The sequence below is a fragment of the Rhipicephalus microplus genome, chromosome X (genome assembly GCF_043290135.1).
Source record: "Rhipicephalus microplus isolate Deutch F79 chromosome X, USDA_Rmic, whole genome shotgun sequence".
NCBI classification, from domain to species: domain Eukaryota; kingdom Metazoa; phylum Arthropoda; class Arachnida; order Ixodida; family Ixodidae; genus Rhipicephalus; species Rhipicephalus microplus.
This window is the reverse complement of record NC_134710.1, coordinates 344,241,007-344,265,250: the sequence shown is the minus strand read 5'-3', so window position 1 is coordinate 344,265,250 and position 24,244 is coordinate 344,241,007. Positions and strand designations below refer to the sequence as shown.

Sequence of the window (24,244 nt, the reverse complement as noted above, 5' to 3'; positions counted from 1 at the left end):
AGTACTTCTTGGTATCAATGTTAGTGGTCAGCCTTTACCAACGCTTCGAACTTAGGTGCTCGTGCCCTTCGTTACACTGACGCGTGCGGTTTCGCTAGGAGGTTATCAACGTGATACGTATCGAAATCGTACGAGCCGATTTGGCGGTTAGTACACTGGCATCAGCAGTAGTGGAAATCAATCAAAAAACAAATACTGCAATCTTCGTGCTGGCCGTTTTCACTACCGGCTTCTTGGAAGCTAAAAAATCTTGTATAATCAAACTTCAAGCCAGGAGAAAGATTAAGACTTACGAAAGTCTTACGAGCTTACGTATACCCACAACTTCACTAGTTCGCCTTCCATATAATCTTGTCTGGAATGATTATAGCAGAAGTTTTGTTTTCATTGCAAAATTAATTGCAAGAAATAGGTGGAATGACTCTTTATTATCATGAGGCGGCCATAAAAGTAATCATTTTTATTTCACCATCACTGCCACAAAATTCGATCATGGGGCAGAAACCTTCAAACTGCTGCCGGGTGTTGTAAGCCAAATATTTCTGATACGTTTGCTACTTTTGGGCTTAGGGTTTCTTTTAGTTTCACCTGAACAATTCAAAGTATGTGGCCGTCGCATGCGGGAAAACACCATAGCTCGTTCATTCAGGCCTGTGGCTCTCAAGAAAGTTCGTGAGCTGTAAATAGTGTATTCTATACGTGCACGGTGGTATGCGTTATATTTTTATCACTGTATATGTTACAATAACCCCCAGGAGTCATGTCTAGCAAAACGCTGGGCAAACATATCCAGTTCTTCATTAAAATATTTCTCTCTCTCTCTATCTCTCACACATCACAGTTCGTGGTCAACCATCATAGTAAGCTTCTCATGCATGTATACAGATGATAAGGTACTAACCATAAGAAATAGTAGCTTGCTTCGGATCGGAAACGCATACACGTAAAAAAAAAGTTACGAATACACGCAGACCCTTTTCGACCTCGTTGCTGGTCCTGTGTGTTACCCATACTTTAAAGAAAGTTGCACAAAAAATAGCATTTATGAGGCAGGGTACGGTTACAAGCGCAAACTTGCACTGTTTATTCTTAGGTGGACACATTGCATAAGTAGGAAATATGCATCGCCGAGAGTGCATGCGCAGAATAGATATAACCGGGACCAAGTGACCACAGTCCACCTAGCGACAGGCTTATTTTGACCAGCTCGTGTAAAGAATATGCCTATGACACCCCGTTGCAGCATCCCTCAGGTAGAAAAAAACACTAAGCGTACCGTGGCATTCGGCTTCTTTGATGTAGAATAAGCTTCTACTACAAAATGGGCATCCATGCTACAACTTTTTTTTTATATTCTTAACCTCATCCAATCTAGGATCCTGAGAGTATGTCCCACAATAATCGGCAAAAAAATTTTCTTCCCCTTTCTTCACATTTGTAGATGTGATTTCTCGTGAACATGTCTTTTTTCACACAACCTTTTTTGTTTTAAAGTTACGAATATAATAAAACAACAGTCCTTAGAGACGTATTGCGAACAATTTGCAATTGCATGTATCAAATGTTCGAGCTCAGAACCTCAGAGATAGCATGTGCTCACAAGCTCTTTCTGTGCTTTGCGTGGTTCATTAAAAACAGTGTAAACAGTATGGCATGTAGGATACGTGTCCAGGGATATTAACAACAACCACAAAAACAACAACCACCACCCCCACAGCAGCAGCATGAACAACAGCCAAAATGTGGCTCTGGATAACCAGCCCTTACTGCTTTTGGAATCTGGCCACTGGGTCTTGCAGGATGTCGCTGCAGTCGATGTGTTTGCCCTTTTCGGTCACTTCCGGGTGTTTCCGGCACAAGAGCCAGCCGACGTGTGCGAAGAAGAAGCCGCGGTTCACGTTGTGCGGGTCGGCATCGGTCTCTGAGTACTTGTGGTGGACGCGGTGGTCACGCACCCACTCGTACAGGTCGTTCTGCGAGTCAACAGTGAGTTGCCAAGTCCTTTAGTGTGGCCGTATACAGTGTAAAATAAGTATTCAGACACGTACTGTGAGGTACAATGCAGCCAGAAAACACAGCAGGTGAATTGTTTTGTGTTGAATATATTTAAAGAAAATATAGTGCAGCCTCTGCTCAATTTGTGATCGGCGGAGTGGCGCTAATCTTTAAGAAAAGTATATGTGCCAATAAGACAAATAAAACACATAGAAAGCGCCTGGCTAAAGTGAGCTGTCCGTATGTTCAACTTTTTAAACGAACACATATGGTCTTCTGAATTTGCGTGACAATATCCTGAATATTAAAAGCTCCTACGAAGTAAAGCCCACATTTGGCTTTTTAAGGAAGTCTGTAGCAACTTAGAGACATTTACAAAGTGGTACCTCAGTCCAGAGAAAGGATACGGTTTACGCCGCACATCTATAGTAATGAAAAAATCCAAAACAAATATGGCATGTAAACCATTGGGTATGAAACTATATGGCAAATGCAATATGTACCTTACCGTTGGTGAAGGAGCCAGAAATTTTATAACAGTTTATGAATTAAAACAAATTAATAATGAAAATATTTCTTGCTTCGTATTCGGATGTGTTGTAGAAATGTATGCAAGTGTGATGTCTGTAATGAAAAGAATGTTTGGTAACGGCATTGAAATGTTACTAAGTGTTCGAGCTACTAAGTATAACTAGTTATTACATCAGTGATTGTGGTTTTGTTCCTACTGCATGTGCTTATACTCTTAGTGTGATTCCATCATCACTTCGATGTAATTGTTGATTACTGTAATCCGTATATAATGCTGTATTACTGAATATGTTCAAAGTTGATTTGAAACATTCAGATCTGTTGCTTATGCTGCCCTAGTGAGGTAAGGCTTTATATAGTCAAAAGGTTTAAGTCCTCTTTTTGCTTTATGACGTGAGCATACCCTGCATATGTGTTATGCTCAAATAAAATATATCTCTATGTTTAGTTGCGTTTTCAGATATCGTTCAGTGGCTATATAAAAAAAGTTCTTAAAAATTAAAGAAGAAGCCACGCTGAACTCCTGTTTTGTGAGAAATGTTGTACTGTTGCTGTGTGTACTGCTGTTCAGGCCACTCGAGTGCCTAAGATGTAAAAAGAGCATTATGCAGCCATATTTACACTGCTTACGCATAGTGTTATGAGACGTTCATCTCCTTTTGCGCGAAATTAGGCAGTTCCTGCTCCATTTTGCTCGTTGGGTTTTGTTTTTTGTGAAGGGGAGCGTCCTTCAGAAGTTCAGCTTTCTAGAAGTGCAGAGCGGTTGCAGTTCACTTTTTTTTTCCTCTGTAACTTATTATCCCTACTTTCGACCACGGGTAAGCAAAAACTACATAAGTAAGAAAGCGCCAAAAAAATGCGCCGCTTGTGCATGAGTAAAGAAGTTCGAGTGAAGAGGGAAATTTCAGCATGTTGTCGTAGGCGGGTTTGGTTTGGTAATTAGACTTGTCGTTCAGTTTACGTCAGCGACGCGTCTGAAAAGCACCACAAAAAATAAAATAATGACTTTTTAAATGTACCTCGAAAAGCCGAACAACACCACCGCTCACCAGCAGAACATAATGTGAGTTTTGATTTCACTTGCATTACTATAGCGCAGACGCTTACGTCCGGAGTAGATATGAATCAACTGGCGATGAGAAGATCCGCTCTAAATGTTTTTGTTGTCATCGCGCTCGCCAGCTATCGTGCTGTCGTGGCCAGATCTATGTACAGGTTATCACTTTTGATTTGTTCCTACCTAATATACGCAACACTACACGCGCATATCTTCTTATTTTGGCTGCTTGCTACAGTTGTGTACAAATTACACACATGGCACCGTTGATAGTGTGTGGTAACTGCGATGCTTTAAGAGCATTTGACTATAGAGCCACGCGATAATTTTATGCTCTTCAGCCTTTGATAGCGTCAAATGACAGCTATGTCATTAATTTGATCACTATAAATTTTACGTGTAATACCACTTGGTCTGGTGAGCTTAGCAAAAAATCGCAATCTTATAAAAGCAGAGACATAACGCTGGTATCATAGATGAGGAGAGAGGGCTCCGGTAAGGTTAGAGACTGAGTCGCTGTTAGGATAGCGTTGCTCATTTCCAGGAATTGCAGATACCTTGTACGTGGCGTCATCTTTCGGTAGCAGGAACGGCGGCCTGCCATAACTGAATAGAAAAAAGGTGAGAAAAAAATCATACCTCTTAAAAAAACTAGTTATCGAAAACGACTCCGGGTTATATGTAGCAGAGACCCACTGGTACATCTTGGCAAAATTGCAGCCTCGCACTACAATGCGTCTGGCATCCCAGGGCAATTGAACACTGCCCATAGAAACACAAGGGATGGATCCCACTGTGAAATATCGAATGCTTTGAGAAGCTAGGTGCTTTGTCATTCGGCAATGTAACTTTGCCAGACTGTTGAAGTCTCTGCTGTACAAAACCAGGAGTCGTTTTTGATAACCAGATTTTTTCGTCAGATATGATTTTTTTGCCTATTTCTCATTCAATTGCGGCAGGCCACCACCGTGGCCGACGAGAGATGGCGCTACATGCACATGTCCCCAAATTCTTGTCTAGGCGGGTGCGAAGCTCGTTCGTGAAGCCGCACTGAGCTGTGGCGGACAACCAAGCGTTAAAAATAGTCTTACTTTAAGAAGGGATCTTGTGCATGTAAAAGTTAAAATAAGTTTTAGCGTCATCGAACTTTCGCTTTCATTAAAATTGCGGACGCCTACATGATGAACTTAGTTCAAACTTCGGATCGATTTTTGTTACACTTTACTGATGAAATTCTGCCTATCGATTCTACTGCATATGCTTCATTCAGTGTATTGAAGGTTACCGTCCCCTGAAATCGTATCGTTTTTGTAAAAACTTGGAGTACAGCAACGCCTTTAAAATGTTTGGGTGGAACGCTACGGACGTATGTGTTCTGCTTAGTTGCGTAGCTCACTCTGCATGTGCGACCATCCTGCAATATAGTGAGAATAAATTGAATCTATAGCAGAAGAAGGCAATACTTGCCGTAAAAAATATTAATAATAAAATGTTTTCCTATTACTTGTATATAGCTATCGAGAGGGTTCAAGCTGTTATTAAAATTACAGCATGCACTCTAAAAAAAGTCCAAATGCCAAATAGTGATGTAAAAATTTTTAATATTTGCTCATTGAGTGTCACATATTTTCTGTTGTTCTGCGTTATGCTGTATACTTAAAGTCAACAAAATTATTACACCCTTTAAAAAAGCTACATTTTGCTGTTTTTACGGCTTAAAATGGTAAGCGTTAATGGTGGTTTCACAAGATAGAAGAAAGAAATGTGGTAGAGGTAAAAAAAGACGTCAATTAAGGTTAAGCCTGGCTGAATATTTTCTATATTCTGGCGCAGATGGCTCGTATGTGCAGAAAAGAGAATCTCTCTGCAACGCGTAATTTGCAAGGCACACATGCACCACGCAGAGCTTACAATTAAGTTTGTTGGTTCATTTCTTGAGAAAGTGACGCACAGAGTGTTGAGAAAGTTGCAAATGGTTACGTCTTTTGAGTCTACCACTTAAAAACCTGCCTTTACATGTTCATACCACCAGGTAAGAGACAAAAGGCGAGTAATCGTTCTCGCGTAATTGTACTCTTTTGGTTCTTTGTGCAACATAAATAAACGCCGTGATGAATGAACGTGCAACTGGACGCGCTCACTGCCAATGGTACTCGGTCTCCTTTGTTCAGCGTATATCTTTGCTTTTTATTCACTTAAGTAAAATTCACAAACAGTCACGATTTGAATCGTAGGCCACTGGAATGGAAGTAGCTTGCCCTAATAAGTTTAAAAAAATAGGAAACTTGGTCAGTCTTGCGCGACATTGACATTGACTGAAAATAACAAGGATACATGCGTACTTGCAATCCTGCCGAGAAATCCCCATTAGCATCTACGGCTCGTCCATTTTAAAGAAAAACACGACAATCACAACTTTGTGATATTGAGAAGCGACAATTACATTAGGCGAAGCTTTCGCTCTCTGTCATTCTGAGAAATAGGTGTGCTGGTCTACATTGTTATGAAGGCGATGGTCCATGGCAGTACCGAGTAGATCAAAAAACAATCTCACCACCTTTTATCCGCTTATTTATTGGAGTTGAAAATCAAACAACGTGGAAGTTATCACGCGAGGAGATATTCTCCCGCTGTCCAATTCGTGGACATGTCCAATTCGGCCTCTACTGATTGATTGGAGCTGGCCAACAGCGTGTCGCCTGTTTCTGGTCTTTCTTCCGCAGCGTCATTTTGACGATAAGCAGCTTTCCCAACGCTCGACATAAATGATAAAGATGGGATGCGTATTACCACAACGAATGCTGCCCCCAGACATCAGCTTTCGGACGCACATCTCTGACGCCGTTCATGAACTCTACTACGTTGTCCCTTGAATTAGGTTTAATGCGACCGTGCGTCTGACGGACCTGGAAGATCGGTACGATCTCCCTGCATCGCAGTTCAAACATCTCCACACGTTCCTACGTACGTTCACACTTGTGAAGTGTATTTAAGAGTCCTGTTGCTGTACATTTCGTCCCCTTAGTTTTTTTTTATGCTGAGATGCGAATGTGCTGGCTGGTGTTGTGCGTTGACGATATATATATATATATATATATATATATATATATATATATATATATATATATATATATATATATATATATATATATATATATATATATATATATATATATATATATATATATATATATATATATATAGTCTAGTAGATCCTCCATGAGCGGTCACAACGTGGTTTATTTCGACGTTTCGGCCTAGAGTCTGGCCTTCATTCCTGATGAAGGCCAGACTCTAGGCCGAAACGTCGAAATAAACCACGTTGTGACCGCTCACGGAGGATCTACTAGACTATATGCAACGCTACGGCCACTCAACCACCATGCCTGCCTATATATATATATATATATATATATATATATATATATATATATATATATATATATATATATATATATATATATATATATATATATATGACGTAACGAACTATAAACGTGCTCCGGTGAATCGCACATGTCCACGAACTAGACACCACGAGAACAGCTCCCCAGTTCAAAAATACCCCAGGGGTTGCAAAATGTCCCTTCCCTGCAGCGTCCTGCCCATTCGCAGTGGAGCTTTATGACAGAATTAGTTCAAACCATCGCCAAGTACAGATCGCGCGAGGGTTACCTGCTTAAGAGAATGTGCTTTAACAGTGTAGTAAAAATCGCGGCACATCCAGCGTTACCATTTTTCCCGTTGTCATTAAACCAGCCACAAAACGTCGCCATTGGCTCGGGTGCACTTGACGCACGCAGTGAAGGTAACATAGAAAGAGAGGAGGCGGTGGGTGCTTATGCTGAATTTCTCCTAGCACTGGTTCTAACTGGGCGCTTGGAGACAGTCGGGTGATTCGGCCGAGGCCCCGAAGCGTGGTCCGTGCCGTGATCTGTCGCTATATTAGTGTTGTCTAATGTTGGCTTTGTGTGCACGCCACAGTGACGAGGACCGCTGTCCGTGACGCGTGACTGGTTGCCGAAGGCAATTTGAAAGTCAAAGCTGATAGCCGTCCTTGGAGGGCTGCGGCTAAGCGGACTAGAACGAGCAAGAGCCATCGGAGAACGTGCCCCGTTTTAAGGAAGACTGCATGGGACAGTTCCTTGCCGCTGCACAAATACTGCAGCAGAAGCAAATATGAGGTAGAAAGACAGAAATGAAGCTAGGCAGTTTTCTGTGACGCGCGTTTTCTGACATAACTCAGATAATACGAACCACGCACGAGGTATGAGCAGCAGTTTCAGGACCTTCTAAAAGGGTCATTTGTACGTGAATGTGCATCTACGTTGAGTAGGCGTGCTTTCAGCAAACGTATCTGAAGTGTACGTCACATGTGCTCCACAAGGAATGCGAACTGAGACTCTGGTAGTAATTTTTTCATGCGTGTTCCGTAGCGCTGGGAGGAAATTATGCAGTATAATGATTTACTTGTATACAACGAGATGCTCTCATATCAGTGGTGACAACAATCTTATATAGAAGTAGGGCATAGATAATTTACGATTGTCTTGAAATAGAAACCGATGTTGATAAAAACTACCATGGCCCGTTAACGAGTCACAGTCTTCGACCGTGTTCTATCATGTAACTATAGCAGAGAACTAGTAATTCCCCGTGCTGCAGAGTGCGGAAATACGACTGCGTTCATTAACTCAGACAGAATACAGCTAAAGGTGCTGACCGTGAGCTCTTGGATGGCGACCAAAAGGAAGCCTTGTTCCTGTAAATGTGAGCATTCACCGTGTACATGTCGCTGTACACTTGCCTTCTTTTTACCTCGCTCTTTGCAGCCCTTAGTCCATCCTCTAGTGTAGAGTAGTCAGCCAGTGTCAACGTGGTTAACACTACACACTTCTTAGTTTGTTTTCCGTACGCCTCAATGAGTTTCTCAACATACATACATAAGAAATGCATATCACATTTTGCATACATGCACGTACTAATATATCTATGCTTATAGTAAGAGTAATGTTGTTGCGTTTCCTTTTCAGGTGATTTCGAAGTATGCAATAGCGACTGCGGCAACTGGAAACACCATGTGTACCTGAGATCTTTACTTTTCTTTTTTTTAACTCCAACTTATCGGCTACGCATTTGACCGGACCTTTTTACAGAAGAATCTGGCTGATCAATCATTATATAATGCGCAACACACATAGCAGATTGAATACGATATATGCTAAATTTAAGCGCGTGATCGTTTCGCTCCTTCACATCTATACGAGCGCACAGTGAGAGGGCGTTGCCCGATATATAGGACACAATGTGACTTGTCCAGAAATGTTGCGTATGCCGGACAAACGCCATCGGTCGATTCACTGACACCTCCTAAAGCAGCTCTCAAGTCTCAAGCGAGCATGTTGGAAACAGATCGTTGGGTCCCTGTGTTCGTGGTCATGGCTTGCCTCGCTGTGCCACAGCACTCTCACATAAGCGGAGGGGTGGCTCTGTGTCACTCTTTGAACACTTTTGCCGTCAAGGACTTGCAAACAGTCCGTCGTGTAGATCTTCCGGCTCCAGGGAAACACTTCAACATCTCATATCACAGTGTCTCGCTTTCGTTACGCCGTGGGCGTTGCTATCAAGGAATACAGACTGATCGGATGTAAGCTAACGAACTTCTATGATTAGCGTTTTCTGAGTGGTTGTGCTGCTCGATGTTACTAGGTCTACTCACTCTTCTCCTATGAACTAAACGTATCTGGTCACCCGTTTACGATTGCGATGGAGGCAGAAATGTTGAAGGCCCGTGTGCTCAGATTTAGATGCACGTTAAAGAACCCCAGGTGGTCGAAATTTCCGGAGCCCTCCACTACGGCGTTTCCCATAATCATTTCGTTGTTTTGGGACTTTATTTACCCATTTACGAGCTTTTTTTAGGGGCGAAGCTCCTAAAGGCGTGGGTCTGTCCATCCCTTGTATGTATGTATGTATGTATGTATGTATGTATGTATGTATGTATGTATGTATGTATGTATGTATGTATGTATGTATGTATGTATGTATGTATGTATGTATGTATGTATGTATATATGTATGTATGTATGTATGTATGTGACCGCCTATTGTTCCACCTTTGCAAACTGCCCACTACTTCGTCCTTGCAAACATCCCACTACGCCCCATCACCAATCCAGCACTTCACCGACCATAAAGCAAATACTGTTGAGAAGTAGCCAATATTAAATGCAACATGGTCGTGTACTTGTATCCAGGTGCGCATTAAAGAACCATAGATTGTCCCACTGTGTCCATTCCTTGTTTGTACGTGACCGCCTATAGTTCCACCTTTGCAAACTGCCCACTACTTCGTCCTTGCAAACATCCCACTACGCCCCATCACCAATCCAGCACTTCACCGACCATAAAGCAAATACTGTTGAGAAGCAGCCAATATTAAATGCAACATGGTCGTGTACTTGTATCCAGGTGCGCATTAAAGAACCATAGATCGTCCCACTGTGTGCATTCCTTGTTTGTACGTAACCGCCTATAGTTCCACCTTTGCAAACTGTCCACTACTTCGTCCTTGCAAACATCCCACTACGCCCTATCACCAATCCAGCACTTCACCGACCATAAAGCAAATACTGTTGAGAACTAGCCAATATGAAATGCAACATGGTCGTGTACTTGTATCCAGGTGCGCATTAAAGAACCATAGATCGTCCCACTGTGTCCATTCCTTGTTTGTACGTGACCGCCTATAGTTCCACCTTTGCAAACTGCCCGCTACTTCATCCTTGCAAACATCCCACTACGCCCCATCACGGATTCACCACTTAACCAACCATAAAGCCGTTATAATGAAGGGGGAACGGAAGTGACGTATAGCTACCACTTAGGAATAATAAAGTCGCTTGTAAAAATATATACAATGTTTGTCACGTCTTTGATGATGTAGTGGGCATTCGAGGATGGTTTACGGTTCAGCGATGAAACCCTCTAGCGCTTCGCACCACTCATCATCATCATTCAGTCTGTGAATATGCTGTGATTTTTTTCCGTTTATGTATGTGTTCTTAATTATTTTCGTCCGAGTTCCCCTCTTTTTTTACTTAATTTTTTTCCTCCTAATCTTTTTCTTCTCTCCTAACTTCCTTTCCTCTATCTCTTCCCTCGTCCCGAACGAGCAGGCAGATGTGCCCCTCATTGGCATTTGTCAGCCTGCTCTGTCTCGATTTCTTTGTGCGCCTTTGTGTATATTTACACGTATTTTAAGTAATACGTAGTGCGCATTCCATTACAGTGAACATTTACCTTTTTCTCGCAGTATTGGTGATGGAAAGGAAAGGAGCGAGCGAGAGATGCCGATGTCGGCAAACCGAAATGCCGTTGCCTCTCAGATAAGCACAAAATGTGTGCGTTGAGGACAACTTCCAGAGGCAAGCGATACGTTATACAGCCTCCCCTCCCCCCCGCCCCCGGGAAGGATATCTCAAAACTCATGACAGCAGCATTTGCCCCATGCCTTTTGTGTTTCACGCCATTAAAGTTCCCGGGAAGACAAAGTGGGTATTGTCAGCTCTTGCCAGTAGTAGCAATGCGCCGAATGACAGAATATGTGACAACAAAAAGTTTAATCCGCTAGGGTGAAGTCATTAAGGCGATAGTAAAATATATCGGAAAGCTATATGAAGGAAATCTACCGACTAACTCATTTACATTCAATCTAGTCTAACTAAACAACACACGCTGAGTCAAAGAAAGGCAGCCGCTGCAGCGAGCTGAGCGACCATCATGCTCAGTGGAAGATCAGCCGTTAAAGCAGCACGTACTACGCAGGAGCTGTTTGGTGATCCTTGGTAAGCTCAGATCACAGTATATATACGCAGCTGCTGTCGGAGCAATGCAGCCTCCCCCTCCTCTTCTGGGAAACACTCATTGGTCTTTCGCGCGATGAAAGATGGCCGTTGCGTTAGATTTTCATTTTTGTCTCGATTGTCGGCGAATCTTATGCTTTCACTCAGACGTAGAACGTACGACGCGTGGGGTTATGTTAATGATTTGAAGTTAATACCGAACCTCAGAGTGGCAGCGGCTGGAAAAATGTGCCTGGAGTGTCTGCATAATTGATAGCACAATAAAAATAAAAAGAAAGTATTCATTGAAAAAGATTGCAGATTATTCCTTATCTGTCACGCCTGTTTTTCCAGTGCGAATACATCTCCAGTTGATTTCCGACAGCATGCCCACAAAAAAAAAAAAAAACTTCGCCTCACCTGCATCACATGGCACAGGCGTCTTATCGCATGCACAATTAACACATGTACTAGCGATACCACATTTATCATTTCAAAACTTTTAATTATTTCACTTGCACTGCTCTAGAAAAAAAAACAATTGAGAAGTTAGGCACGTTGTCGTCGTCTTAACAGACGTCTCTAACGCTCCCTCGCTTGATTTTCCGTGAAGGCCGCTTCACTTCACAAGTTATCATGGCCCTTGTATTCTTCTCCTGCATTTTCTAACCCTCGAAGGCTCATTACTGCCGATCCTAGGATGCCCAATTTCTTTAAAGTGCGTTACGTGCAATCCTATAAAATGCAATCCGCAGCTCTCAAGCAACGTATGCCGCTATCATGTAAAATCAAAACTAGATAGCAAAATAACTTACGCGCCTACTGTGGGTTCATTTATGCATTGATGAGAGCAACCAAAGTTTTCACATATTTCATAACGAGAATGTTTTCTTTTTTTTTGTGCATCGATCGTCCATCCTTAACGTGTGCTGTTTCATTGACAAGGACATGGCTTCCGATAAAAGCACAAAGACAATCTGTGGAATATCATTGTTATTAACACTACTAGTTTTTTAGCATAAATAGCTGTAGCTCTAAAGCTGTAGTATGTGCAGTTTTTCTCGAACCTTGTATTGCCGTTGTCCTGCGCTACACCATGTCAGCCAATATTGGCCACAAGGGCCTCTACTAGAGAAGCCAGCGCTGCAATCGTTCTGACGTCACAGATATGAAGCGTAAATAGGGGATACGGCAGCTTTGCCTTTGCGACGCCACTTTAATCGTCCCGTATGGCTGCACTCGTTTGTAGTCGCGATTTTACGATGCAAATCACACCCTAAAGTGCCACCAGGGACACCAATTCGTAGTTTGCTTGCTCATATTATCAGGTCTTAACGCTTCTTTATGCACTGAGCTTCAAAACAAAGGGAAGCACGCATGTTGTCCACAGCAAAAGCGCAGAAAATGCGGTGTGCTAGCAGACAACACAACCCGGCATTTTATGAGTGACTACACTCCGTTGGTGGCGCCGCGGTATATCCTCGAGGCCATTATTCGAGATAACTAATGAGCTTCCCCCCCCCCACCCCCATATCTCTCTGTGCAGCAATGTACTTGATTGATTGATTTATATGTGGAGTTTAACGTCCTAAAACCACCATATAATTATGAGAGATGCCTTAGTACGTGAAGGGCTCTGGAAATTTCGTCAACTTGGTGTTTTTCAACGTGCACCCCGATCTGGGAACATGGGCCTACAGCATTTTCGCCTCCATGGAAAATGCAGCCGCCGTAGCTGGGATTCAATCTCGCAACCTGCGGGTCTGCAGCCGAGTAGCTCAGCCACTATAATACAGCGGCGGGGTGGCAATGTACTTATGCAACAATAAATTGAAGGAGGCTGTCAATTTCTGTTGCAGTCAACGAGCCTCAGTTGCCCCTAGTGAATCCGGAGTCCCCCACTACAGCATGCCTCATAATCGTTTCATACTCTTGTCATGCAAACCTCATAATTTAACTTAAAGTCATTATTAGTTTTCTTTATTTTACATCACCACTCGACTCTCTCTTAATTGACAACTTGGGCTTCACTTCTGTATTACTCAGTTTTTCATTCGTGTGCTACTTAAACCTCGGAATAACAAGCGGGCAGCGGTGCCTAGAGCTTCGCCCTCATGTTGGGTTGTTATCTGCAGGGCCCTATGCCTCAGAGGCAGTGGGTAGTTGAGTAGCGTAGCAGCACGGTAGTTTGAATGCTATTTGTTTTCTGACAAGCTGCCCGAAATAAAGAGGCACGTTCCCCTGCCATTTCATGGTCTACTTTATTTTATAGTACCCTTCATTGCTCCACTATTACATCGTTCTTTGCTCCTTCAGCGCTACTATACGAGGTTTATGGAGAGCCCTCAAAGTTCATCGCTCTAATTACGATAGCGTTCCATCTTCTGTGTGTTGGCTCCACACTCTCCGGTATTGTTCAATGGTAAGTACACGAGAGGCCAAACCAAGGAATACAAGGAATACACTATTACGAAGCCAGCTTAATCAGGCAATTCGAGAGGCTTTGTAGGACTTACATTATAAGCGGTCTTGTTTCACGTTTCTAGATGACGAAAAAAACTTCTGCAAGTTCATTACCCTATGCAGTGCAATTATTCTCAAGATAAAAGCCTTAGATTATTCATGAAACGCGAAAATTGACTGCCCGTGTCAACGCGAATGGTGCGAAACATAATCATGAGATGACGTCTCCACGTGGCGTCTTTTTCACGTCCCAAATCACCAAAATGAGTGACGTCATCTTGACGTCATCATAACGGCACATCACACTATGTCATTGGATGACATCGTCGTTTGGTCGAAGGTGGGCCGGACCCACAGGCACTGCAAGACTCTGTGAGGTGCAGAAAGCTTGCAATAACTGTGATCACAGAGGCCGCTCAAAATGACGTTAAGGCGCAGAAAGTTTTCGAAAGGTTGGGGAGGGGGTAAAGAATCATTACATTCGATTTTGAAGAAAAAGAAAGAGGCTTTCGCCTTCCACTCGTTGTAGGCAAATGCATGAGTGCATTTCTTGACGATGCTATTCCGGCTGATGAGGTTTCAATTCAACCAATCCTGGGAACATTGGACCGAAACGAAAAGCATACCCAACCTCCTAGAACTGGCTTTGTTGTGCCACGTCAGAAGACTCAACCAGGCAGTGAAACTGGTCTTAACTAGAGAGCCAATCTACAGCCGCGTCGCGTGTCTCTGCATTATTTATTTCTTTTTGCTTTCAGGACACCCCCTAACTTGATAAATAAGGTTCCACTTATTAGCGATCAGTTTATTGGTTCATTCATTGATTTCAGGAATTTTTCTACTGACGCGCTTAGCCTTACAATGTGGGTAAGCCACTGCTGCACCTGTACCTATATTTATATAGGTTCGAAAATGCCACGATATGTTCCTATACCTTGTGTTCGCGTACACATCAGGTGCACAGCACGAGCACTGTCGGCTCTTTCACGCAGACCATTCAAGGCATAGCATACGTCGACACAGGTACGTGATTTTTCTTTTCTTTTTTATTTGCAACTTAGCTTTCACGCTGTAGGAAGAAACAAAAGCTTGATCGCGTGACTTGGCGAGCATCTCCATCAGCTAGCTGGTGTATAGAATAAAGAACGGCAGCGTCGGCGGCAGTCGTAATAGGCAGTCGTTGTCGACACTGGACACGATTTTCTTGGGCAATTGTTTACGGGAACAAAAGAACTGGCCATTTCTTTTCTTGATAGCAAACAGCTGCGATTTAATTGCTCGTTCGGCTCCATCGTCTTGCAGCAGTCGCGCATTGACGAAAAAACAAAAGCACATAGTTTGCCGCTCCCTCTCGAAAGTAATTTTTTCTGCATGGTTTGCTGCTGTGTGGAAGGTTAAAAAATTCCCGTGCCTCAGTGTTCACCTCGCGTACTGTATAGATGGGGGAAATTTTTCCATGTCTATAGAACCAAAAGCCCACCTACGTGTAACCGCGTTCTACCAGCCTTGGTTCTATTCGTGTGTAGTAAGGAACGATTTGGAGTTCTTGACGCATACACACTGCGTTATGAATATTTCTCTGAGCAGAGTATATGTTGTGCGAGCTCGCAACAACAAGTCGGGGAGCTCACACGGACAAGTTCTGGTCTTACAGCTTCGCACTTATATCCATTGCTCATGGACTTCCAGCTAGCCCGCTCCTAAGCCCTGCTAAATTATTACTTTTCGTTACTAAATTTTGTTACTATAGTGTCGAAGATTTCGTAGTGTGACCATCATTGAACATACGATTTGTTAATCACATAACGTAATTGTTGAATGAAAACTGGCCGAATAGTTGCATGCTGTGATGGAACTGATTATTGTTTTTTTTTCGTGTACAGATCAGATGAGGCGTTAGGCGCTGCAATTTTTTCCTGTGACTTTCCAAGTGACGCATACGAAAACAATGACATGTGAGGGGCTGGTGTATCACTTGCATCAAAGTTAAATTATTTATTAGAATAGTTTGTCTTCATTGACTGATATGCCATATGAAACGTTGCCTAAAGGCGGCTTGAGAACCTCCCTGGCTTTTTTTTCTTTGCCTGGCCTGCGTATTAGTTGCGGAGGCTACTGCAGAGGTCTGCGGTAACGGAAGGTGCTTGTGTATACGCCCTCAGCGTTGTAGCAGTCTTGAGAAGCGAGGCCTAACGTTTCTGCCCAATAGTCCTTCTAGCCGTTGCTCCCGCAGTGGGTGCACATTGCTAGCTGTCTCTTATCAGTCGAAGAAGCTTTGCCATGCCATCATAGTCTTGCTATTGTTTTCGCTCCAGTGTTTCTTCATTGTCGTATAATGCCTTTCTCGTCGTCTCTACCACAGGCGTAGTTGTTCTTGCATTCGTGCCAGAACTCGCAGAATTCGCAGCAATTTTGCACGGATGTGCGGTCATTGTGTGGAATAACTTCTGTCGCAATAAATTGAGAGCCGCACGCTTCGTCGAAAGTTTTGGAATGCGTTATTATATTCGTGCAAAGTGGTACATTACAGTTGCGTCAGCATTATTAATATTACGCGCTGTACTGAACCTGTGAACATTTAAATTGCCCAAGTGGTCGTCGTTTTTCCTCAATGACAGGGAGGCCACTATCGCAACGTATCCTCCGTCCCTCTTTGAATCCTTGCTCTCTCTTGAATGTTCCGCAATTTTAGTATCATTGTTAGTATTACAAGGGCGCTACTTTCATAATTACACCCCTGCCTATACACCGTGTTACATGCATGAATTCGTCATTTAAGCCATTCCTGTGATAAAAAAGTAAGAAAAAAAAGGCATTTAGAGGAGGTTCGTAAGTTACCTGCAAAATACTTTCGTCATGGTGTCATTTTTTTTTCTCGTTACTTCTTTTAAATTGACGAAAGGAATTCGAAAACCCTGAAACAGCAATACTCCGCTTCGCGAGGCAGCAGCCGCACTCTTTGCAACGAAGAATGCGCCAATCCTTCATTCTCCGTGACTACTCGTTATCATCCACCACTTAAAAGCGCATTATTCGCGTGGTTGTCTGTACAATGCACGACATATAAAGTAGGAGCGGCGGTACAGGTGTGACAATAGGCATTATTGCAGTTTCATGAGAGAAGGAGAAAAGTGGCCGCACTTTGAACTGAAAGTGCCCAAACGAACTAAGAGCGAGTGCACCAGATTGTCTCGGTGGTGGGCGCAGCTCACCTTGACTGGGGCGACATAAGACGAAGCTTCTAGCGAACCAGTAAGCTGGCACCATACCTGAGCCGCAACGCAGTTGAACAGCATGAGGAAAATTCTGAGCGGCGTCTTCGCCTTGTACGCTCGATGACACCAAAGCCTGTGCGCTCCGGCCGTGACACTGATGCCGGAGAAGATGAGGATGATGTTACCTACGAGATAAAGAAGAAAGAGTGGCAAAAGACAAATTCTGAAATTAACTACAGTGGTTGTTCATTTGTTTGTCACCACGCGTATGCGACACCGTCACCTTAGGGCTTTAATATAAAAAAAAACTTTCTTTCTGCACACACTGATGCGTACTTTGTACACCACACATGGAAGCGTATCTTCGCCTTTCACGCAATCTGTAGGCCCACGATAATTTTGCAATGCGCAAACGTGTTGTTATGACAAATTGTCTGTGCTTCATATTAAGGTTGATATAAATAGACTGTACCCATACAATATCTTGATCTCATGCTCTTGATTGATCAAATAACCACGCTGAAAGTTGTAAGCGACAGAGTAATTAATTTTTTCGTAGCCCCCAAATATGTTTTTTAATCCTTAACCAAATCAATGCGATATTGATCTTATCGAAATTATTTTATCTGTAGAATCAGTGCATCTATAAAAAATCAAGAAAGGAAGCACTGAGAGTAAATGCGACTGCCCCTGATTTTTTTTTTACTGCACCAAGTTATAGTGTCGAGCTTTGGGTGAAATCTACTTTTCTTTCAAAAGAGCTTCCCAGTAAGAACAAATGCTTACCAAAGACGTGCGTCTGCCACTTGCTGTAATACATTTCGTATATGCCGTAAATACCGATGACATGAATGAGCGTGATCTTGAACACGTTCCACCAGACCATCTCAATTTCGTACTTCTTCGGGGGTGCCACTTGGTTTGTTTTGGCCATCATAGATCCTGTTTCTGTGGTAGTGCTCGGATGCCTCTCCAGGATCGTTTCCGTCAAAGGAGCCATGCTGGTGGACTGGAAGAAGGACAAACGAAAAAGAAACATAACATTTAGTTAATGCTTCAGTTATGAGAAACTGTTTAGTATTTGTATACTACCTCTGGAACGCAAAATTACCACTCGTAACCGAGATTTTTAACGTGCTTGCGCTTTTAGAACAAATTCATACGATCAGGCCTGCGGCAGGAAGCTGGACTGGCTGGTCGATTCGTGACACTCGGTGCGTCTACAGCGTTCTCGAGAAAGAAGAAACGTCAGGAGACAGAGCTGGGAGGATGCTGACGTTCAGCCGATCTTACTGACTGCAAAGTACATCAACACGCCGCACTAAAGCAAGTGAAAACGGTATTGGGACGCATGCGCGAAACTACGCGTACCCACTTGTATCTCGCAGGGTTTCTAAGCAAATACGCCGCCATTGTCAACAAGATAGAAGCAGTGTGAATTTATCATTTATCGACCCCCCCCCCCCCTTTTTCGTTGCTGTTGGCTTCAGGAATGAGTGAAGGTCAACTATCCCACGGATTCATTGCGAATACCGTGGATATCGGCGCGTTTGGAGTCGAGGGTGTGAACTACCTCGGTGATTTTTGACTTCGGAAAGAGTACGAGTATTTTGATAAAAAGCTTGCGTGATAAACATCGACACGTCTCACTTCAACTAAAATCAGTTGAAGACAAGCATTTTTCTCTTTCCTGTTGTGAAATTTCTGTTCGTTCATTTTTCTTTTCCTCTAAAGCACTGAAAAAATCATCAAATGACTATCCTGAGATACATTGATACGAGAAGTGACACAACAAATCAAAATGTAATAATGATATTTGGGGTTTAACGTCACGAAACCATGATATGATTACGAAGGACACCGTACAATATGAGGGCTCAGGAGACTTCGATCATCTCGTGTTTGTCAACGTGCACAGACATTCAGCAAAATACAGGCCTCCAGCTTTTCACCTCGATCGACATGCAACCTGTGCGGCCGGGGCCGAACCATTGACCTTCGAGTTCACAGCTGAGCCCCGAAATCGCTGCACCTCCGCAGTGGACACAACAAATCAAATGTACAAAACTTTATATCAAAAGACTGAACACGTCCTTGTGAATCACAGTTTCTTTTTCAGCAGAGCACGTGAACATAGTAAGACAAATTGAGAATAACAGGCTTCATTGTTATTGCAATCAGGATACAATAAGCGTATGTTTTTTTACATTAGTACTTCAATACGCAGTCGGAAGTGCGAAGTTGGCACAGCACCACTGCTGTGGTGCTGGGCCGACTGTCCGGCATTCTATCACTGTAAATTCTTAGCTTGCCTTCTGGCGTTTGGCTTCAATGCACTGATGCCATGCGATGCACTTGGAGGGTTTCCTGTTCTTCATTTTAAACTACTGTGCACGTTGTGGCTGCCTGCACCGAACGTCGCTCAGGACAGTTGGGTAGATGACGCCAAACTGGCCACAAATGTAATGTGTATGAGGCTGAACAGTGATGGGATGGCACTCGTCCATCATTATAAGCCGAGGAGCATCATCGGCACTGAACTGAGTTGTAGACGAACACCTAAGCTCTTGATTGCGGGCATAAATTAGCCCCCTCACCAAAAGAGCTTGTTGTAAGGCTTCTTACTCTTTTGAATAAAATGCTGGTTTTGTATGGCGCAGGGTTCTCAAGCATGTTGGTCCCGCAGAACTCTGCAAAGCTCAAGTAAATGCTGAGGACCCCGCGCTGTTTTCATGCTACCATTTTATTTTGGGTAACGCTACAATCGTGTGCAATAAAAATACATATAATAAAGATTCATATGTGGAGTTTAACGTCCCGAAACCACCATGTGATTATGAGAGACGCTGTAGTGGAGGACTCCGAAACTTTCGACCACCTAGGGTTCATTAACGTGCACCCAAATCAGAGAACACGGGCCTACAGCCTTTTCGTCTCCATCGTAAATGCAGCCGCCGCAGCCGGGATGCGATCCCACGACCGGCGGCTCAGCAGCTTAGTACCTTAGCCACTACACCACCGCGACGGGGCTACATATAATAAAGAACTATGCATTGATATACAACTGAACACACTTTCCTTGCACTAAGAAATATATGCGAGACAAAGTAATACTCAGGAACAGCTACATACTGGCTTCCAGGATCAGCCAATTCCTGCATCTATTTTTCAGACAGGATTGTAGTGTTTGAGAATGCCTGCTCGCAAGCGAGTGTTGTTGCAAGTGACTGCCTCACGTCCACTACCTTACCATCGGCACATGTCTTCAAACAGCAGAAATGTGCATGGGGTAATGTTTGACATGTGAGATTCAAGTGCGACAGGTGAAAGGGAAGCTGAAGCACTTTTCTTAAAAAATCACTTAGGAGCGTGTAAGAACAGTTTAGTCCCTGCTGACTTAGAAAAGCGATGTGAGAGTTCTCAAAAGTGAACGCGAATAGCACTTTGTGGCGAAAAAACAGTGGCTGTGGCCACTGGGCTTCTTGAGACGCCGAGCAAACACGGTAACGTCCTTTTCGACATGCCACTTCAACTGAAATAGCTTTGATTGATTGATTAGTGGGGTTTAACGTCCCAAAACCACCATATAATTATGAAAGACGCCGTAGTGGAGGGCTCCGGAAATTTCGACCACCTGGGGTTCTTTAGCGTGTACCCAAATATGAGTACACGGGCCTACAACATTTTCGCCTCCATTATAATTGCAGCTGCCACAGCCGCGATTTGATCCCGCGACCTGCGGGTCAGCAGCCGAGTACCTTAGCCACTAGACCACCGTGGCGGGGCGTCTGCAACAGCAGCACTGCTGAAGTGTGGCCTCTTCGATCAGTTGCGGCAAAGGCACATCACGGGTTAGTCATGGAGGCCATGGTATAAGATAAGAAAAGAACACTTGCTTCGGGCCAGAGGAAACGAAGATGACTTATGTTTCCGCGCCCACACTTTCAGCGTGCTCGCGGGGGTGGAGCAAGACGAGATTTTATTTCACCTGTTCTAGAGGTCCTGCGGCTACAACAACAAAAACAATTATGACATCGTCAACAATGAAACTGGTCCTTCGTAAACAATAAGTTTGATTGAATTCTAAAATCTCTTCAGCTTCCCTTCAAGCGCGTGGATCATTTTCGGAGTCTGGCTACTGACGGGATTTATAACACAGCTCTGTTTCTGTTGCACGTTGATTCTTTGATGTGAACGCAAAAAGACATAGGCGAAGGGAAGAAAGTACTAACATACTGGCGCTGCTAACAAAAAAAAAACATTTATTTCAATCACCAAGCCGACTTATGCATAGTTTTTCACACGACTGCGACGACTTTTTTCTCTTCAGCTTTTTTTCTTTTTTGCGTTCACGTTCAAGAAGCATGACAGACAAACAAGCCAGCATCGCTACCCTCCTTATACGTGCACTGGCACTAGGGCATGAGTGATTGAGACCAATCTGAGCTTGCTTTTTGGCCACTAATTGACCCGGCGAGTGAGGAACAAGAAAAAGTTATCATTGACTCGCGAAACCCACTTAAAAAATCATGAACTTGTGTCTTCCAAAAACTGGTGTTTCGATGAAGTATTTTTGCGTCATTCACAATGTTATCCATCTGCCGAATAATAAGTTACCCACAATGAAGAACTTAATTCTTCCAGTACGGGTTCATGATACTTGTGCATTGAATGTAAGAGAAATGATTGCGCAAATTGTAATTGTCTCACGTTTTAATGGGAGCCTCAGATGTCTCAGGGTTAAGGAAAGAAGACGCAGGGACACAGCATCCGTCTTAAGACTTTGCATTCGAGAAAACCCTCACAAGTAGCCAAAAGCGATGCCAGTGTTCATTTTTACTCAGGAAGGAAACCTTCAGGCTCCTTTCGGCACCAGGATTCCACGCGAATACACCAACCGAATACGAGACGCGTGCTTCATCGACCACTGCTATGGCTTATCGCAAGGAACACAGTGTGGTTAATATATGCCTTGAGAAACATGTTGCTGATGGTTTCGAATATGAAAACTCCGCCAAAAAAGAAAATAATTATGTCAACAGGGAATTCAACGTTTTTTTGTTTTTTGAAAAGTAGCGAAAGTGCGAAAACGAGAGAAAACCCGCTCAACCCTGGTAAGCGGCTTCTTCATAGCATGGACTCGAGGGGATTTCATGGCCAGCCTTGTTCGCCATCCTAGTTTACGACAGCGATTCAAGCCTGGGTAAGGCAGTATGGCCTCCCACCGTTCTGCCCTGATCTCTCGTGCCACCTACCTGTCACGAAAGTCCAGTGGCCAAGGCACTCGGCTGCTGACCCTCAGGTCACGGGATCAAAGCCTGGCCCCGGCGGCCACAATTGCGATGGGGGTGGAAATGCTTGAGGCCACGTTTCGACCACCTAGGATTCTTTGACCTGAACCTAAATTTAAGTGTAGGTGAAAGAACCCCAGGTGGGGGAAATTTCCGGAGCCCTTCATAATCATATGATGACTTTGGGACGATAAACCCCCAACAATTAATATTATATTATCTTGCGCCACCCCTTCTTTGGTTGTTTCCTTGTATTCCGTTGATGCGAGGGGTTCGTTTCAGTGCTCGGTACCACACAAATCTTGCGCAAAAACTTTTTAGCGATATTGTGTGCTTTGATTCTGAAAACACTATTGTTTTTTCGGTGTATTTCATCTAAATAAGAGGTCCTCTCTATTGAATTTGAATTAGGGTGAGAGATACGTTCTTGTATCTCGTTTGTGATGTGATAAAATATTTCTTGAGATATTCACAGTGCCCGAACAGCATCTCCTGAGCTTTCACTTGGGAGTTTGCTGGCTCCATCGTTATAATAACATTTTTTTTTTGGTTTCGCGTCTCAAAACCATGATATAATTGCGAGAGACACTGTATATTGGAGGACTCCGGAAATTTCGGCCACCTGGGGTCCACTAATGTGCATACTAAATTAAGGGACACGGGCCTCAAGCAACTTCGTCTCCATCGAAAATGCAGCAGCAGCGGCCGAGATTCTATCCCGCTCAATGTGGGTCAGCAGTCCAGCAACCTCAAGACCAACGTGGAGGGTGCCTTATTCAGCATAAACGAAACCTTACTGCACCCCGACTTATGAAGGCAAACCAACACATGCGACACCATGCAGTGACCTTTCGAACATGTGGGCCCTTGACTGCAACATTCTCCGAAAACTGAGCCTAAGCGGTGGTCTGTGAGCTCCTCACACACACACACACACACACACAGTAACTTGATGTACCATGCCGAATGCCGTTCGAAGGACCTTGACCGAGTATGGGCTTCCCTGAAGAAACATACGGTCGATGTCGCTTCACCGCCTCTCAACCTTGGACCCCGTGCGGCCCATGTCTGGTTTCATGGCACATCCGCGCTACTGCACTGGAGTGACGCGGACAAGATAATTGTTGGCGGGGTCTTCACAGTATGACGCATTAAGTGCATGAGTACGACTTCAAAAAAGGTACCTTGTCTTAAAGGCTAATGTTTTTTTCCTCTTTGTTTTCATGTAGCCTCCGCTGTCGCAAAACGTTGCCTCCCTTTTCTCCCGCTGACAATCTTTCGTACATCCAACCTGCATTTCAATCGGAACATGGCACTCTTACGCTTAGTTGCATATACCTATATGCAATTTTACAATGCTGAGAGTCATTGCTTACGCCCCGCCGCGGTGGTCAAGTGGCTAAGGTACTTGGCTGCTGACCCGCAGGGCGCGGGTTCGAATCCCGGCTGCGGCGGCTGCATTTCCGATGGAGGCGGAAATGTTGTAGGCCCGTGTGCTCAGATTTGGGTGCACGTTGAAGAACCCCAGGTGGTCTAAATTTCCGGAGCCCTCCACTACGGCGTCTCTCATAATCATATAGTGGTTTTGGGACGTTAAACCCCACATATCAATCAATCAATCATTGCTTACAACAGCGTATGCAAACGTTTCGTCAAGGCAAACGTTAAGTGACGACTTTCTCAAGCTACGTCCTCGTGTGCACGAGCTGCGGTAGCTATATGGTGCCCCTTCATTCAACAAAGGGTGGCTTTATATTTTACGCCTCATACAGTGCAAGCAAACTGCGCTTTCATAAATCTTTGCAGAAATAACAAACTACAGTGCATGAAGCCGAACTCTAATCTTCT

The 24,244-nt window shown here is 43.7% G+C and overlaps 1 protein-coding gene across 1 annotated transcript in view; it reads right to left on the bottom strand.

The window, feature by feature from the left end:
- Nucleotides 1-24,244, bottom strand: part of LOC119161163 (acyl-CoA desaturase-like) — a 73,996-nt gene that overhangs the window by 5,796 nt on the left and 43,956 nt on the right. The window contains exons 3-5 of the mRNA XM_037413514.2: nucleotides 17,892-18,114; nucleotides 17,160-17,290; nucleotides 1,768-1,973 (exon numbers count right to left, since the gene is read on the bottom strand). Coding sequence (XP_037269411.2) covers nucleotides 1,768-1,973; nucleotides 17,160-17,290; nucleotides 17,892-18,105 — 551 coding nt within the window. The 5' untranslated portion in view covers nucleotides 18,106-18,114. The remainder of the gene's footprint in view (nucleotides 1-1,767; nucleotides 1,974-17,159; nucleotides 17,291-17,891; nucleotides 18,115-24,244) is intronic.